This window comes from Poecilia latipinna, unplaced genomic scaffold, assembly GCF_001443285.1.
Source record: "Poecilia latipinna isolate Pla-1442-1.1 unplaced genomic scaffold, P_latipinna-1.0 Scaffold334, whole genome shotgun sequence".
In the NCBI taxonomy this organism is placed as follows: Eukaryota; Metazoa; Chordata; class Actinopteri; order Cyprinodontiformes; family Poeciliidae; genus Poecilia; species Poecilia latipinna.
Genome location: NW_015112950.1, coordinates 185,308 through 199,174, shown reverse-complemented (window position 1 = coordinate 199,174; position 13,867 = coordinate 185,308). Strand labels below are relative to the sequence as shown.

The 13,867-nt window shown below is 39.0% G+C and overlaps 3 protein-coding genes across 3 annotated transcripts; 2 read left to right on the top strand and 1 right to left on the bottom strand.

Moving 5' to 3' along the window:
- Positions 1–75: 75 nt before the first annotated feature.
- Positions 76–3,292, bottom strand: hddc2 (HD domain containing 2). The gene is made up of 6 exons (XM_015035421.1): positions 3,184–3,292; positions 2,552–2,673; positions 2,329–2,431; positions 2,189–2,257; positions 1,419–1,557; positions 76–1,281 (listed from the first exon to the last, which is right to left on the bottom strand). The coding sequence occupies exons 1-6, from the start codon at positions 3,256–3,258 to the stop codon at positions 1,166–1,168; spliced, it is 624 nt and encodes a 207-aa protein (XP_014890907.1). The 5' UTR covers positions 3,259–3,292; the 3' UTR covers positions 76–1,165.
- Positions 3,293–3,523: 231 nt separating this feature from the next.
- On the top strand, positions 3,524–5,776 carry cenpw (centromere protein W). The gene is made up of 3 exons (XM_015035423.1): positions 3,524–3,756; positions 3,864–3,977; positions 5,737–5,776. Exons 1-3 carry the CDS (start codon positions 3,670–3,672, stop codon positions 5,761–5,763), a joined length of 228 nt encoding a protein of 75 aa, XP_014890909.1. The 5' UTR covers positions 3,524–3,669; the 3' UTR covers positions 5,764–5,776.
- A 4,276-nt stretch (positions 5,777–10,052) lies between these two features.
- Positions 10,053–13,560, top strand: LOC106949276 (R-spondin-3-like). The gene is made up of 5 exons (XM_015035417.1): positions 10,053–10,620; positions 11,008–11,199; positions 12,294–12,434; positions 12,516–12,662; positions 12,778–13,560. Exons 1-5 carry the CDS (start codon positions 10,536–10,538, stop codon positions 12,972–12,974), a joined length of 762 nt encoding a protein of 253 aa, XP_014890903.1. The 5' UTR covers positions 10,053–10,535; the 3' UTR covers positions 12,975–13,560.
- The last annotated feature ends 307 nt before the right edge of the window (positions 13,561–13,867 follow it).

Below are 13,867 nucleotides of genomic sequence, written 5' to 3'. Positions count from 1 at the left end.
AGTATACGACTACGATTTTTCAAAAAACCGAAAAGACTTACTAAACAGTTACTGTTAAGCACACTATATATTTTTTTTTCTTTTTTGATTGAATCTGTGTGGGCTCTGTAACTTTGCCATGAAAATAACTTTATTATTTTATAGATTTCGGATAATGAAGGATTTCTTTCCCGTGGCTCTAGAGGGCGCCAGAGTTAAACTTTTTCTTTCTTTTTTTTTTTTTATGAAACTCGCATCCGGATTCAGGTACTAAGAGTCATTTGTCGAGGTAATGTTTTGTGTTAATGAAAAATACAAAGGACACAGTTTGCGTTTATGCAATAAATACAGCCATATAAGACTCCATAATCACATGTCAATATAAACCGTTAACAGTTATCAACCCAAAGAAAATGTAAAGAGAGCGACGCTGAATGTACAAGCCTGATTTAACTTGGCAAATATGAAATTAATGCAAAATTTACTGCAATATCCTGAAGCATGTAAAAAAAAAAACAACTAATTCACAAACTCATTTTGTATGCGTTTCTGTTCCTCCCAGGCATATTCTGCATGAAAACTCCATATTATGGAAGAAACCATTGGTGTTATGACAGTTACTACTTTTTTTTTTATAGATAACTTTTGTGACGTTGGATTTACCTGATATGTATAATGTTAAAGTGTTTAAAGCTCATCAATAAACCTGGTTGATGTAGGAAACTTTCAGTTGGAAAGTCCTGTTTTTTTTTTTATATATATATATATATATGAAAAAAGATCTCAGATAATGCAGCAAAACTTCCACTTTTATATTTTGCCGACTATTATTACCAGCTACAATAACTTGAACAAAATCCTTTCTGTTCAGTAAATTGCTGCACATATTTGACCATATTAAACAGCAGCAGTCTCTATGGTGGCACCATTTTGAAGGTGACTCATTTGTAGAAAAAGAAATCATGAACTTGATTTTGATTTGTGGTAAATCCACATCTGTTGTAAAATAAAAAAAAACAACTAAAGTTTCATTATCTGCTGATCTGAACAGATGAAGTAGGATTTCACCTCCTCTGATTGGCTCTTCTTGCACATGCAGGCTTCTCTCCTTCTTTGTTTCTTCATCCAACAGCAGAATTTTTTTTTCTCCCCCCTTTTTTTTGCAGTCAGAACATTTGTGACATTGTTAGTGTTGAGGTTCTGGACAGTCGGTCTGTGATTCCTTCAGCTCCTTGGTGCTGCTTCCTCTTTGTTCGTTTAGCGAGCTGACCAGCTGGAGGACGTCTGGGTGGTGGAAGCGACCTTCAGTGGTAGAAACGGAAAAATGTCTAAAATCAGACTGCTTTAAAAGTATTGCACGCCAATTCCTTGGTACGAAGTAAACGCTGTCCAACACCCAGAAGTAAAGGGAGAACGTTTCGCCGGGCCAGGACTCCTACCTGCGGTGGAGTCAAAGAACTCCTGCAGTCTTCCCGGCGTTCCCTCCAGCTCTTCGTACTCGTGAGCCTGCATGATCATCTCCAGGAGGTCAAACTGTTTCACCAGCCTGGCCTCTGGACTGCTCTGGGATTCGTACTCCTGTTCCACACACACAAAAAAATCCCATTACAAATTTCTTACTATTGCTTTTTAGGCCCAATTAAATGTTTCAAATATGGTTTGACGAAAACATAAATACTGAGTGTGGTTTTCAAATTACAGTTTTATTTATATGGGGGGGGAAGGATATTCATACCAACTTCAAGTATTTGAAAAAGTAAATACTCCCTAAAGACAGCATCTCTTTAAAAGGCAAGTGTTTGGTATAAATGGCTTGTAAATGACTTTAAAATCCTGACCAAACTAAGAAGTGTGAACTGATTTCTTGAGTCTACAGGACTCAAAGACATTTGGTGACCGAAATTGAACCAGACGAAGAAGTAAATTGAGAGTGAGACAGTAATTGAACAAGATTGGTTTGGATCTTTTTTTTTTTTTCCCTATAAAATTTGAAATCATCTTCAGAAAACTGTATTCTAAATGTACTCAAGTTATGGCAGATTTTCAAATCTGTTTGATCATGTAAAACATCTAAAAGTGATTAAATAGCAAAACTGAAGAAATCTGTAACAAACAAACAGTGTTTTCACAGCACTTAAATGTAGTTACAGTACAAAGGAAAGGTCAAGGATGCACAAACCTTACAAAGCTTCATCCAAAGTCAACATACCTCCCAGAGAGCATAAATCTCCTGTTTCAGACCGTCCGGCAGCAGACTTGACAGATGCCTCATTGCTTCCTGAGTGAACGAAGATAAAGTTTGTTAAAACGTATTTAAAAATATGCCGTATTAGTACACTTTTCACTTGCCTCCTCTCTCCTGTGTTTCTCTGCTTTACTGACGTTGTCTGACGGTGCAATATCTCCCACAATGCACTCTGCCATATCATGGGCAAGTGCAAGTTTTATGCACCTGAGTGTGGAAATGAGATAAGTAGACAGGTATAGGTGATTCTCCCATTTGGTGATGCGATCATTTCTCCCCTAAAGGTGATCAAAAATTCCACAAAAATCGTTTGTGTCCGCAACTCACCTGTCTCTGTCTACTGTGGGGTCAGTGATGGTCAGAGACATCATCGCCATCCTGTACATGTGGTCTGACACGCTCTCAGGATTCCTCACATTGTTGTACACCCAGCCGGTCCGTGGGACCCTCTGTAAGCAACATTCAGATTCATCGAAACTTTAAAAATTTAGACTCAAACACACACAGCATTGCAAAAAAAAAAAAAAAAAAAGCATTAGCATTAGTAAATTAGTATTTAAGAATTCAAATAAGTATGTGGTGGATCAACATGATGCAGAACAGAATTGTGAAGTGGAAGAAAATTAATAAATGTTTTTGTTTCTACAATATAAATCTGAAAAGTGGAATTCACGTATTTACCAAACACGAGCTTTAACAACATTCATCAATAATTCACTTTAAGTTAACTGATCCGATCTAAATTGGAAATGTATTAAGTCAGCACATCAATACAGCACTTTAGTTTAAACCCTGTGTTGTACATTTAGTCTACTCTCTTGAGCTTTAGCATTAATGTGGATTGTTTAGATGCCTGACTTCAGCAGCAAGTGACTTCTGCAGCAACTGAAAGCGCGTTTCATACGCGCTTTCAGTTAGTTAATTGCAGATAAAATATAAAATCACCACATAAGTCTTACTTTTAGCTGTCCGATAAGTTTCATAAATTGCAGCATGTTACTCATACCGGCTGATTTCTCACTGTGGGCTGCCATCTTTTATCTGATTACCCGGATGTAGAAGACCAGATTGACTCATGTAGTACCTGGAAACAGCCGCGAGGTGGCAGCATTAATCTGATTAATCAAAGGGAAAATAGTTATGCTTTTTCTTTTTTCTTCTTCATCTTTGCCTCTGGACTTATTTTTATTTTATATACATAAACATGACGTGTTTGTCTTAAAAATGAAGATTTTTTTTAAACACCCAATGTGTAATATAATAATTTTCATTGAGTTGGTCGAAATAACTGTTCAAAAACGGTAGGAGGCGCGGCCACGTTGAAAGACACACAAGCGACTAAAAAGCACGAAGAACTAATTGCACCGGAAGTCAGAGAAGCGGGAGATTGGAAAACGTAAACAGAGTAAACAACCTTGTGAATTGCAGCCGGAGCATTCACAAAAATGCTGAAAAAGCCGCCGAAGCTAAAGAGCACCATAAGGTCTAAAGCAAAGGGGAACGTGGACATCGCAGCGGGCTCGGAGGCGATGGTAGGCGGATAGACCCTGTTCGCAGTTAGTGTTTTCGTTTGTTAATGCTAGATAACTGCTAAGTGCCTGCGACTTAAACAGTTGCTTTGTTTTCCGTCTCCACTCAGATTGAACTACTGACACTATTGTTCCTGAACAGCCTGGCTGAAGAGGCGAAGGCCAAGGCGTTTGAGGAGAAATCTGCAACAATCAGAGCTCACCATGTCAAAGCAGTGTCTAAGGTCGGCGCCTTTAGCTTACCTCTTAAAACTAGGATTACATGAAGGCCATTTGGGTTCATTTAGATTTTTATGGCTAAAAATCTAAATGAGTTTCTGTACTTACTAAGTACTTAGTAAGTGATCTTGCTCCCTTTCTAAAGACGATTTAAACACTCAGTATTGGGCAGTTTTTCAATAGTATTGTGTGTTTTCCTCTACAAAAACATGCTAAATAAGTGTGAAAACGTGTAATCACATCAGGGTTAGTTTTATGTTTACCAGATATTACAGCGTACCTCAATTAATGAATCCTAGCGTGAACAATTAAAAGAGAGAAGCGCTTAACAGATTAAATTCACAATGGTTCATTTTGTAAAAAGTAGCATTTTAAAATGTAACTTGAGAATTTTGACTCCTTACTTCTTGGCTGAGGCTGTTTTGGCATGAATTACTGCTTCAACACGGCATGGCATGGACCTGATCAGCCTGTACCTCTGCTGACGTTTTAAGGAAGTCCAGGTTTTCTTCTTCCTCTTCATAATTTTCAATAGACTCTCTATTATGTCAGGTGGTTCACCGGTACTTTTTCAGAGTGGGCAGCTCCCAAGTCCTGTTTGCAACTTTTACAGCCCTACTTAGGTTTGTGTCTGGTTGTTCCTGAAGCAAAGATTTCAGCCACATTTGCCCTTTGACCCTTTTTAAGCTCTTGAATGAGCCTTGCTTCAAAATCTGTTAAAATGTTTAGAGTTGTTTTCCTTAGCTACACTTTTTCCTTCCATAAACAGGAGCACCTGCTACAGAAGGTGCTCAATTAACGGGCACCTTCTGTAGCAGTATCATCATATTTGAGCATTTTTTTTGTCGTTCTCGTGTAATTTTTGAATTTCTGAGAACATTCTTCGTCGTCATCTCTTCACAGCATTTTTATTTATTATATCAGGATGGGCAGTATGAACGAAAAATTCTGTCATAATATTTTCCAGTATTTATTCAGAAAAAAAAAAAGCCCAATTTCTTTATACTCTTGTTTTAGTTCAACTCATCATTGCATAGTTTGGGGCCTCACAAACACAAATATTTCTGTTTAAATAACAATAAAGCAAATAAAAACAAATGCCCTAATTTACTACACTAGTTACAGCAATCCTGCAGGCTTATAACTCAACCGTACACAGTAATAACACCTGTTATACCGACTGGAGACCACCACCAAGTCAGGATCTGAAAGCTCTAGCTGGAATGTGATGGTGAAAATGTTCCAGCTACTAAGGTGGCATGATTTGTTTAGATTAAATATTAATAAATATAAATAAGAGCCTAATGTCTGTAAACCAGTCAGGCACCCTTTTCTTGAAATCTGAAATTTTTAATGATCAGCAGGACAAAAAAGAAAAACCCATATACTTATATTTTTCTGTTTATTAAATTCTTTCAAACTCAAAACTTTTTTACTCGTCTGTAACCAGCAACATGTTCTTTGATGCACTTTGTTAAAACTTTAGTAATGATTACATAAAGGTTAGAAATATATGCTTTAATCCATACATAAATTATAATTTTGTAGTTCTTTAAACGGTCCATATTTGCTTAATTCAGTTACTGAACTGAAACAATGTTTACAGTTTAGCTTGCATTATTGTCCTCAGACTGAAAATCTAATGTTTTCACATGAATGCTTAAACTGCGCTTCAAATGCAGTTTTTAAAAAGATCACTAAACTCGTATTTTGTGTTGATTCTGACATTTACCTGATTCTTTTTATTTTATTTTTTTTTTGTAGAAAGTGCTAAGGAAGGCAAGAGGATGAAGAAGACGAGGAGTATTGTGAAGAACTTTTTCATAAAAGTCTTTTGACGCTTTTATTTTTTTTAAATCTCTTTTGCTAAAATGTTCTTTATTTCCCTATTCACTCTGTCTCTGTGTGGGTTTTCTGTTTTTTTAATTTTTTTTTTTTTTTTTTACTTGTATTCTGGCTCTCAGTTGAGCTTTCTTTTTCCTCTCTCTCTGTCTCACAGCTATAATCCAGACGATTCCAGACTAATTTCATAATATCTGAGCTTATTTATGACATGAAACAGGCTTGTATTTAGGGGCTTCTTCACAGCGCGTTAGTGCTCGACATCCGCTCGGCTCTCGTCTCGCTCTCCGCTCATCCGTCATGGTTTCTGTCTTCAGCTGCACGCTTCACGGCCCCCTTCGAATTCCTCGCTTCGTCACGGCACACAGAATATCTGCACCATCAGATGATATCCTGCTAATTTCTTATCACCACTGATCAGACGCCATCCACAAAAGGAAAGGTCAAAGTAAAGACAAATCTTTTCAGTGTTGCTTGTTTTATGAATAACAGTTTTTTTATTATTATTATTTTTTTTATTTATGGTTCATTTTGCAAACGCAGCATGTTCTGTTAAAGTGATTCATGTTTTGTAGGGCTCTCTTTTGTCATTTCAGCTGTGATCTGTGATGTTATATGATTCATCAACACAGAATAGTGCTTTTTTGTGAAGTGGAAAGAAAATTCTGAATGTTTTTGTTTTATTTTCAATAAATAATCTGTAAAGTCTGATCTATATTTATGTTCTTTATTTACAGATTTACACATTTAGAGACGAGATTTTCTTTATTTATTTTTTTTGTCCATTCCTCTTTGCAAAATATCTCAAGCTCAGTCACAGTAGATGGAGAGCAAATCTTGACGCAGCTTCTCAAGTTTGGTTTAGAAATGGACTTTGACTGGGCCATTATCGCACATAGATACTCTTTAATTCTATTGTAACTCCGGCTGGATGTTTAGGGTTGTTGTCCTGCTGGAAGGTGAACTCCCGTCCCACATCCAGTCAAATTCAAAAATACTTTATTTACCTTAACGGGAAATGAAATGTCTTCACTCAAATCATTCGAGAGTCGCTGTGGATGGTAGCGCTGCCGGTTGTAAAGGTCTCCTCTCCAGTAGCAGTCAGCCTCATAAAAATTTCGAAGAGGCCTCTGACTGAAGACTTGCTCATGACTGGCAACAGCTCAATATCTGGGCAGCAGAGATGGTAATTAAAGGAAGCACTGCTGATCCGCCTCATTTGCTTTTGCTGCTCTTTAAATCTCTGTCTGGCAGTACGGCTAGAAAGCCGGGTAGAGAGACGTTGGCTTCCAGAATATGATCCTTTCCGATGATGATTGATGGAAGAGATGGTTTGAACTTAGGACTCATAGTTCAGGTATCATTTGAGCTTCTGAGATGCTAATCAGCTGCTACCAGCAGTACATCCAGTTACATATTCTGCAGCTACCCATCTTTTCATCCTGTCTGACCATTTTCCCTGCTGCTGTAAGAAGAAAAGCATCCACATGATCCTCTACCGCTTTGTTTCCCTTGACGGTATGATCACGCAGATGAGCACTGCTAGTTTTCTGACACACAGGGCAAATTTTGGTCTCAAAATGAATGTTCGACTCAAATTAATGTTCTTGCAAAACCTGTAAGTTTAGGTGGACAGCCGTGTACGGTTGGTGTCTGGTGTTTCATGTCAGAGAGGGCTGAATACAAATGTATGGAAAACCCTTCAGATTTGAATTTCTTAAAAACAATGCCTGCAGATAATTTTCCTTCAAATTCACAATTGTGCATCACTTTAGTTAGGGAGTATAAAGTGTATAAATACTTCTTCAAGGACCTCTATAATGGAGTACAGCACAATCTGACTGCCTCTCCACTCTCCTCTTCCTGTCACTTATTCGGGCCTCGGTGAAGACATTCCTTGCCCTTATGTCGTTTTTTTTTTTTTTTTTTTTTTTTCATTCCAGAATCTGATCTGGCACCCCTGGGAGCATTGCCTTCTCATGTTTGACTCCCTGCTCAGATTTGGGGAGGTGTTACTCGGTCGCCCGAGCCCTCCACATGTCTCTCAGGAGCAGATCTGACTTACTGCTCACTCAGTGATTCACATATTTTTATACCGGGAGCCTCAGATAACACATCTGCACATGTTTTCAAAACCCAAATGTAACTGTTTTGACTTCTTTTACTTGGACGCGCGTTGGGTGCAAGGTAATTTGTTAGAAAAAAAAAAAAAAAAGTTGGTTTTCAGAGACTCTAGTTCAACATATGTGCTTCACAGAGATGGTCAATATATCTATGCAGTTTTGCTCCCTACTGGTTGATGGATGATGTTTCTCTGCAGCAGCTGGCTGGACATCCAGCGGCTCCTCTCACATGTCATTTTATTGTCCTCTATTCATGCTTTGCTTTCGCCCCTAGAAGAAAATTGGTCTTTCATTATATATGTGTTTGTTTTTGTGTATTAAAGCTGAAGCCAAGCTGAAATGACGCCTTGTCCAGCTCCTCTCTTTAGATTCCTTCTCTTAAATCATTTTTTCCAACATGAATCCTCTCCGGAATGAAGTCCCTCTGCAAATCTCTGGCTGTTTCCTCCTGTGACATTTTTCCAGACAGACTCAGAAGTAAAAAACTTCACGTTTCTTAACAAGGAACACATGTTTTGTCCGCTTTGCTTAAACTCTATTGCATGAAATCGATCTAGGAGCGAACGGACGAGGGCTTACGGGGGGAAAAAAGTACGCTTTTATCTCCAACATTTGGCCTCAGAGCCAGAAGATGATGGGATGTGAATTGACAGGGTCTGAGAAGATTGCGGGAGAAATGTGAAATAAGTGGGAAAAGGCATTCCCAGACCTCTTTATGGATGCAAGTAACTGTTTTGGGAATGTAGAACATCCCAGAGTTCCCAAAACAACTGATAATACACACCGGGAAGGCAAACAAAAACTTCGACTGTCCTCCAGCTTTCCCCCCGTCTTTTTAGCAAAGATCCTCTATGACACTTGCACATCTCTAAATTTGCTTTCTCATTGAGAGGTAGTCAAATCATCCAGCGAAGTTTTGGTTCTCATTTTCCGAACCAGTCTCTTAATGGAAAACACACAGCTGATGGCTGCTGGTAGCCTTGAACAGAAAAGGTACGGACGCATATTTCTTCTATATGTGGTTTCAGTCGGCTTGGTCGTGACGGGTGGAGGAAAAAGTGAGTTTTAAATAAAAGGAAACACAAAGTTGTTTTTATGAACTCGTCTCTGGTTTCCTCCAAAACTCACCAGCAGCTTTAGATGGACTTTATTTTCTAATTCTGTTTTTTTTTTTTTTTTTTTTTTTTTTTTTTTTTTTTTTTTTTTTTTTAAGCACACCAGTCCATACAGTTAAAGAAAAAAAAAAAGCGTATTATTGTATAAGGTAAATATTTTGTACTCAAACATCCACAATTGTATAAAACAAGCAGAGAAAGATGATATTCAAATTTTTAAAAGAAACATCCTGATGTCCTGATGCTGATCTGTTTTTGCAGACACACTAATCAACTGATAAATTATTACTTCATTTTTACTGTAACGATGCTGCATGGCTACATAACACAGGCTGTAGATGCTACATGATGTAATCAGCGTCACAATATCTTCAAAAAAGTTGAATGAATGACAACTAGTTGATGCTGTGAGTGTAAACTGCTGGTGAAATATGAACATGTATGAGTTCATCTTTAATCTGCGTGAGCTGCAGTTAAAACCGGTTCTCCTGCAGGGTGACCTTTCACCTCTGATCAATCTGAACTCCGACTGAGTTCGTTCATGTCATTTCTTTCTGTCTGTATGGAGATACTGCCGCATAAATTGCCCATTTTGAAAAGGGATGCTGAAGTTTTCGTAATGTTCACGCGTCCTTGGCAGAGACGCATGTCGCCAGGTGAGTTTTGCTTTTAAAAGCAAAAATGTTGCGGTTTGGGTCAGTCGTGCAGGAAGCGGGTTTTCCTGCAGCCACGTGGGCTGCGACAAGCAACCATGCAGCAGGACCGAGAAATTTCTAGAAACCTTCTGCAGCACTTGTGCAGAGTCGTCAAAGCTTTGTGCTTCGGGTTTTATGAGCATCTACTTTACTTCCATAAACAAGATTTTTTTTTTTATCGTTTTTATTTTTCTAGACTTACCACAGATGCCTTCATCTGATTCTTGGTCCCAGCAACCAAGATCATTTACAATTGAAGACGGAGAGTGGGGATGGGGGCAGGGGGTTGGAGATGGACTTTAAAGGTGGGAAAAAAACAAAATAAACTAAACTAAAAGGGGAATCTACCTTCAGTAAGAGCTGGGGGAAAGTTCCCGTCTGTGCACTGATCCAGAGCAACAGAAACCGTAGATGTGACAATGGATTAGAAGGAGGGATGAGGAAAAAAGGAAAGGAGGGTGGGAGTGTGAACATGTGCAGGAAGAAAAAAAAAAGAGCTTACCCAAACCTTGCATTTTTTGTTGGAGGCTTGACTATCTTGTGATGGCTCCTCTTCCCTTGTCCGCTTTCCCCACGCCATCCTGCCAGCTCGCGTAAACTCATGGAACGCACGCTGGACTTTTTCTCGGAGAAAACATTTCTACACTTCACTGCTGCAGTATTTGCATGGACCCAACTGAAGGAATGCCATGGAGCCCTACAACGACTCATTCAAAAACGTCCCTGCTAGATTTCGGGTGTGACGTGACGCCTCTCTGCATGACTGGGTGAACTTAAGGAGAAGGAAAATGCAAATACCGGCGTTAATCTGGATGCTGCAGCTCCTGAGCGCTGCAAGAGGCCCGGACGGCACAAGCGTTCTGAGATTTAAACGTGAGTCTTGGTGTTTGCGTCGACTCTGCAAAACCAACTGCGAGTCGCTGTGAACTCTCCTGCGAGGGGACAGAGCGGACAAGAAGGGGGGTACATATGGAGACGATAAGCGTGGACTGTTCAGCTTCCAGGGAAGGATGTGGTCATAGATTTCCATCTGATTTACTCGCATGCAGGGCAGAGAATTTACAGCTGAGATCAGAACTCATAAAAGCATGTAGCCTGGAATATTTGCAAAACAGGGTCTGTTGAACAGAGTGTGTAATCTGAACCTCAATAGTAGTATGTTTGTTTATTTTTAATTTTTTTCCAGTCCAGCTCCTTCCAACAGCTCTCATGCGTGCAGGATGAATTTTAATTCCGTGTTTACCTCTGAACCTGTGACAGGTAGTGATCCGGCGGGCAGCGGCTGCCAGGTAGGATGTGCGACATGCTCTCCGCTGAACGGCTGCCTGTCCTGTAAGCCTCGCTTCTTCTTCCACCTGGAGCTGGACGGCATCCAGCAGAGGGGGACGTGCATGTCCTCCTGTCCCCGAGGTCACTACGGCATGCGCTCTCCCCACATCAGCACTTGCATCAGTAGGTACCCAAAATAAAGAAAATTAGAGACCCTAGATTTGATCAAAGGTTTACAAAATGATGCATATATTTGTATATAGTGCTCTGCAAACGTGTTCACACTCTATTGGCCGTTTATTTATTTATTTATTTTTAGTTTGTTACATTACAATTGCAAGCCTTTTTTTGTTATATTTTGATTTTATGTTAAAGAGCAACTTAACTGAGGAGCATAATTGTTAAGCGGAAAGGAAATTAGACATTTTGGATGACTAAATCTGAAAAGTGTGGCATGCTTTTACAGCGGCAATCATTTGGGGCATGTCTCTATTATCTTTAGGGTAGGGTTATTGCTAGTAACTAAAACCTTTGCCCGTTTTTCTTTTGTATAATAGCTGAAGCTCGGTCAAAGTGCCTAAAGAGTATCTGTAAACATTAATGTGCAACCGTTACCACAGATTCACAACTGGATTTGGGTCTGAACTTTAACTAGACTGTTTTAACTTTGTTTTTCTTTAATCTAAAGCCTTCTATTACATGTTTAATGTTTAGGTTTGTTGTCCTGCTGAAATTTGCAAACTAAAACAAAAATCTGGTGCTGAAATTATGATTTTCTGGTGATTTGTTAGGGCTTTAATGTCACTTAGAGAATTCTGCATTCATCCAATACTTTTTTGTGTCAATTTATGGCAAAACTCTGAGCATGTTACCTAAAATTGGTGTATTTTATTGGCCTTCTGGTAGAGATTGTTTTATCAATTCCAGAGAACCTTTAATAGGATATTAACTAAGTCCATTTGCTAGGAATTATTCCTTAGACTCCAATCCTTCTCTTTTAGGTGTTCATTCAGTTTTGAAGCAGCCCCACACTACCATGTTTAACAAAGTCTTGTTAATTGTATCGGTAGAGGTTTGTGCTCTTCAAACATCTGAGGAAATTCAACAAAATAACAAAAACATCCAATTTTATTTTCAAAATGCATTGTTTTCTTTTATTTTCCAATATTCTGTACTGTTTGTGCACATGTGGTTCCACCTGCACAAGCAGCAGTATTTCTGGTGATGACAATGTGGTTGCTCTGCACTGACCAAGGTTCATTCCTATTGGCCTGCAGAGTGCAAGGTGGATTGCGCCTCCTGCTTCAGTGAAAACTTCTGCACCCGCTGTCATCCCGGCCACTTTCTGTACTGGGGGAAATGTGAAAGCAGCTGTCCGAACGGGCTGACCGCAAACGCTGCACTGCGAGAATGCACAGGTACGACGCTCCTTCGCGGGACATGAAAATGGCTCAAACCGGCGTCTACGCAGCGTGATAAATTGCGTCTGTCTTTGTCAGAGTGCCCTGAAGGATGTGAGCTGTGTGTGGGGAGGAACAATTGTACGAGGTGCAGAGCGGACATGTACCTCCTCCACGGTCAGTGCAACCACACGTGTCCCAAAGGCTTTGAGCCTGATGTCCAGCTCATGCAGTGCATGCCCCAAGGTGAGAGACACTATCCTTACCTTGCTTTTTTATCTCTCTCTCTCTGTCTCTCTCTCTCTCTCTCTCCCTCCGATGAGTGTGTTACAGTTTCTGATTGCCCCTCTGTCTCTTGAAGTTCATTGCGAAGTTGGAGAATGGACAAGTTGGGGTCAGTGCGTTCGGAAGCAGAACACGACGGTCCACAGGCGGGGAGAGGAAACACGCACACGACAAATCCTGCATTTCCCAAGTGCCTCCGGTGACCCCTGCCCTCACGTTTCGGAGATCAGGAAATGTGCAACAAAAAAGAAGCAGAAAAGCAGGTCGGAATGAGCTGAGGAAATCACTTGTAAATTATTAAACATTCAAGTCTTGTAATTGCTCCCTTACACTTTTGGGGATTTGGTAATATTTCTGAAAAAATAAATGATTTTCTGTCGTAGTCCACAATAAGTGAAAAGAATCAGTTGGTCCATTTAGGATGTTTTTTTTTAATTAATTAATTTCATTTCATTTCATATTTAACTGCTACCATTTCAACATACTACTTTGTTGTATGTTTTTACTCAAAGCAACTGCAACTTTAATCCCTTTCTCATGAATGATTCAAACAAATAATGTAGATATTGTGAAACAACAGTGTGAGGAATAAATCTGATCTTTGGACGTGAATGTTACTCAAATATGTTTACAATCTGTAACCCTAGTTTTTATATATATATATAAAAAACGTAAAATGTGATTACATTTCTGTCTGTTGGAAAAGAGATGCTCTTCTTTATGTTGTTTTTTTTCATCTAGAGTTGTTTGATCCTGAGAGGGTATAGTTCTGCCATTGTACATATAGTAAACCCATGTGGACAATTTTGTTATTTGTGTTGCTATTAAAATTTGCTTATAAAGTTATAAACACATGAAACGTTTTCCCAGAAATGTTTGTCCAGTCAGCTAGCCGGTTGTCACTTTTCTCTGGACACAGAGCTTTTTAGAATATAGGGACGGTCTACATGTCCACATGTAGAATGCCCTACAGGTCAAATCCTTTTTATTCTATTATATATACTGTGTACAGTATATATAATAGAATAAAAAGGATTTTTATGGCAAAAAGATTATATTTCAAACAGAAAGACTTAATCTTTACGTCTTTCTGAAACATTTAAACAAACTTTAATTCTTCCTTTTGAACACTAATGCCTAAAATATCATGTCAAATGAACCTACAT